Source organism: Morone saxatilis, unplaced genomic scaffold (genome assembly GCF_004916995.1).
Source record: "Morone saxatilis isolate NCDOM2014 unplaced genomic scaffold, NCSU_SB_2.0 Contig349, whole genome shotgun sequence".
Classification (NCBI taxonomy): Eukaryota; Metazoa; Chordata; class Actinopteri; family Moronidae; genus Morone; species Morone saxatilis.
Window position 1 is genome coordinate 336 of NW_023339928.1, and position 1,065 is coordinate 1,400.

The following is a 1,065-nucleotide window of genomic DNA, read 5'->3' on the forward strand; positions in this document are numbered from 1 at the left end:
CCAATCTTCAAATAGGAAAGCCATGTGGCTCTGCAGGAGAGATTGCAAATGGACAGTTCATGTACTCAGGAGTCGAGTTTGGAGACACTGCTAAAGCAGTGTGTGACGAGGGGTGAGGAAATGTATACTGTGCTGCTTTCTTTAGATACTGTTTAAGATTTTCTCCATTGCTGAACATGTGGCTTCACATACACTTTCATCAGGCATCATCTTGTGGGACGGGCAACCAGAACCTGCACGAGTCGAGGCTGGGATGGACGTGTTCCTGTCTGTGAAGGTGCGGTGAAGGCATCATTTGTAATGTGCCCTTTTCAATTTCCCTTCTTTCGCTGTGCCAACACTACTGTATCTCTTCCAGCTGTGGAGTGTGGAGAGCCTCCCGAAGTGCCAAATGCAAAGATAGAAGGCCGTCAAGAGCCACCTTACACATACAGGAGTGCCATTCGCTATCGTTGCAGTGTGGGAGTCCTTAATGGACCAAGGGAGATTTGGTGTACCGAGGATGGGACATGGAGCAATTCTCCTCCTAAATGCGAAGGTCTTTAGATGCTATTAGTGACACAACACGTTTATCAGTTTTGTACAACTTTATTTCCCTTTTTTGTTGACATGAATGAAATAAAAACTGAGTTCTATTTCCTCACAGAAATAACATGTCCATCTCCAAAAGTGCCTGGCGCTATCTGGGCAGGAGCTCCAAAAGAGCTGTATCAATTCAGGGACACCCTTTCAATCGAGTGTTACCGGGGTTACACAAGCACTGGCCCGAGCGACATCACCTGTGGTTATGATGGCCAATGGTATCCTGGCCTCCCCAGATGTACACGCACATGTAAGTAATCAATTCTTTGTTGTGTATGAGTTGCTTCATATTTTTTAGTTTTACAGCACTTTACAAATCTGATTTACCACCTGTTATTTCAGCACCTCGTGCCCACTGGAGGGGCTAATGCACTAACTGAAGTATGACACTACAATATTCAAGCAAACCTGTAATCACCAGCAGTCAGTGGAGGATGGAAATAATGGTCTCAAGCAAAGCTACACAATGTCTTCCTTCTAAAA

The 1,065-nt window shown here is 45.1% G+C and overlaps 1 protein-coding gene across 1 annotated transcript; it reads left to right on the forward strand.

Annotated features, from left to right (window-relative positions):
- Positions 1 to 5: 5 nt before the first annotated feature.
- On the forward strand, positions 6 to 1,065 carry LOC118337717 (zona pellucida sperm-binding protein 3 receptor-like; the record flags this gene model as incomplete). Its single annotated transcript, XM_035674817.1, has 5 exons — positions 6 to 112; positions 204 to 277; positions 359 to 538; positions 647 to 832; positions 925 to 1,065. Coding segments are annotated over 5 exons (573 nt in total), but the record flags the coding sequence as incomplete, so codon positions are not given.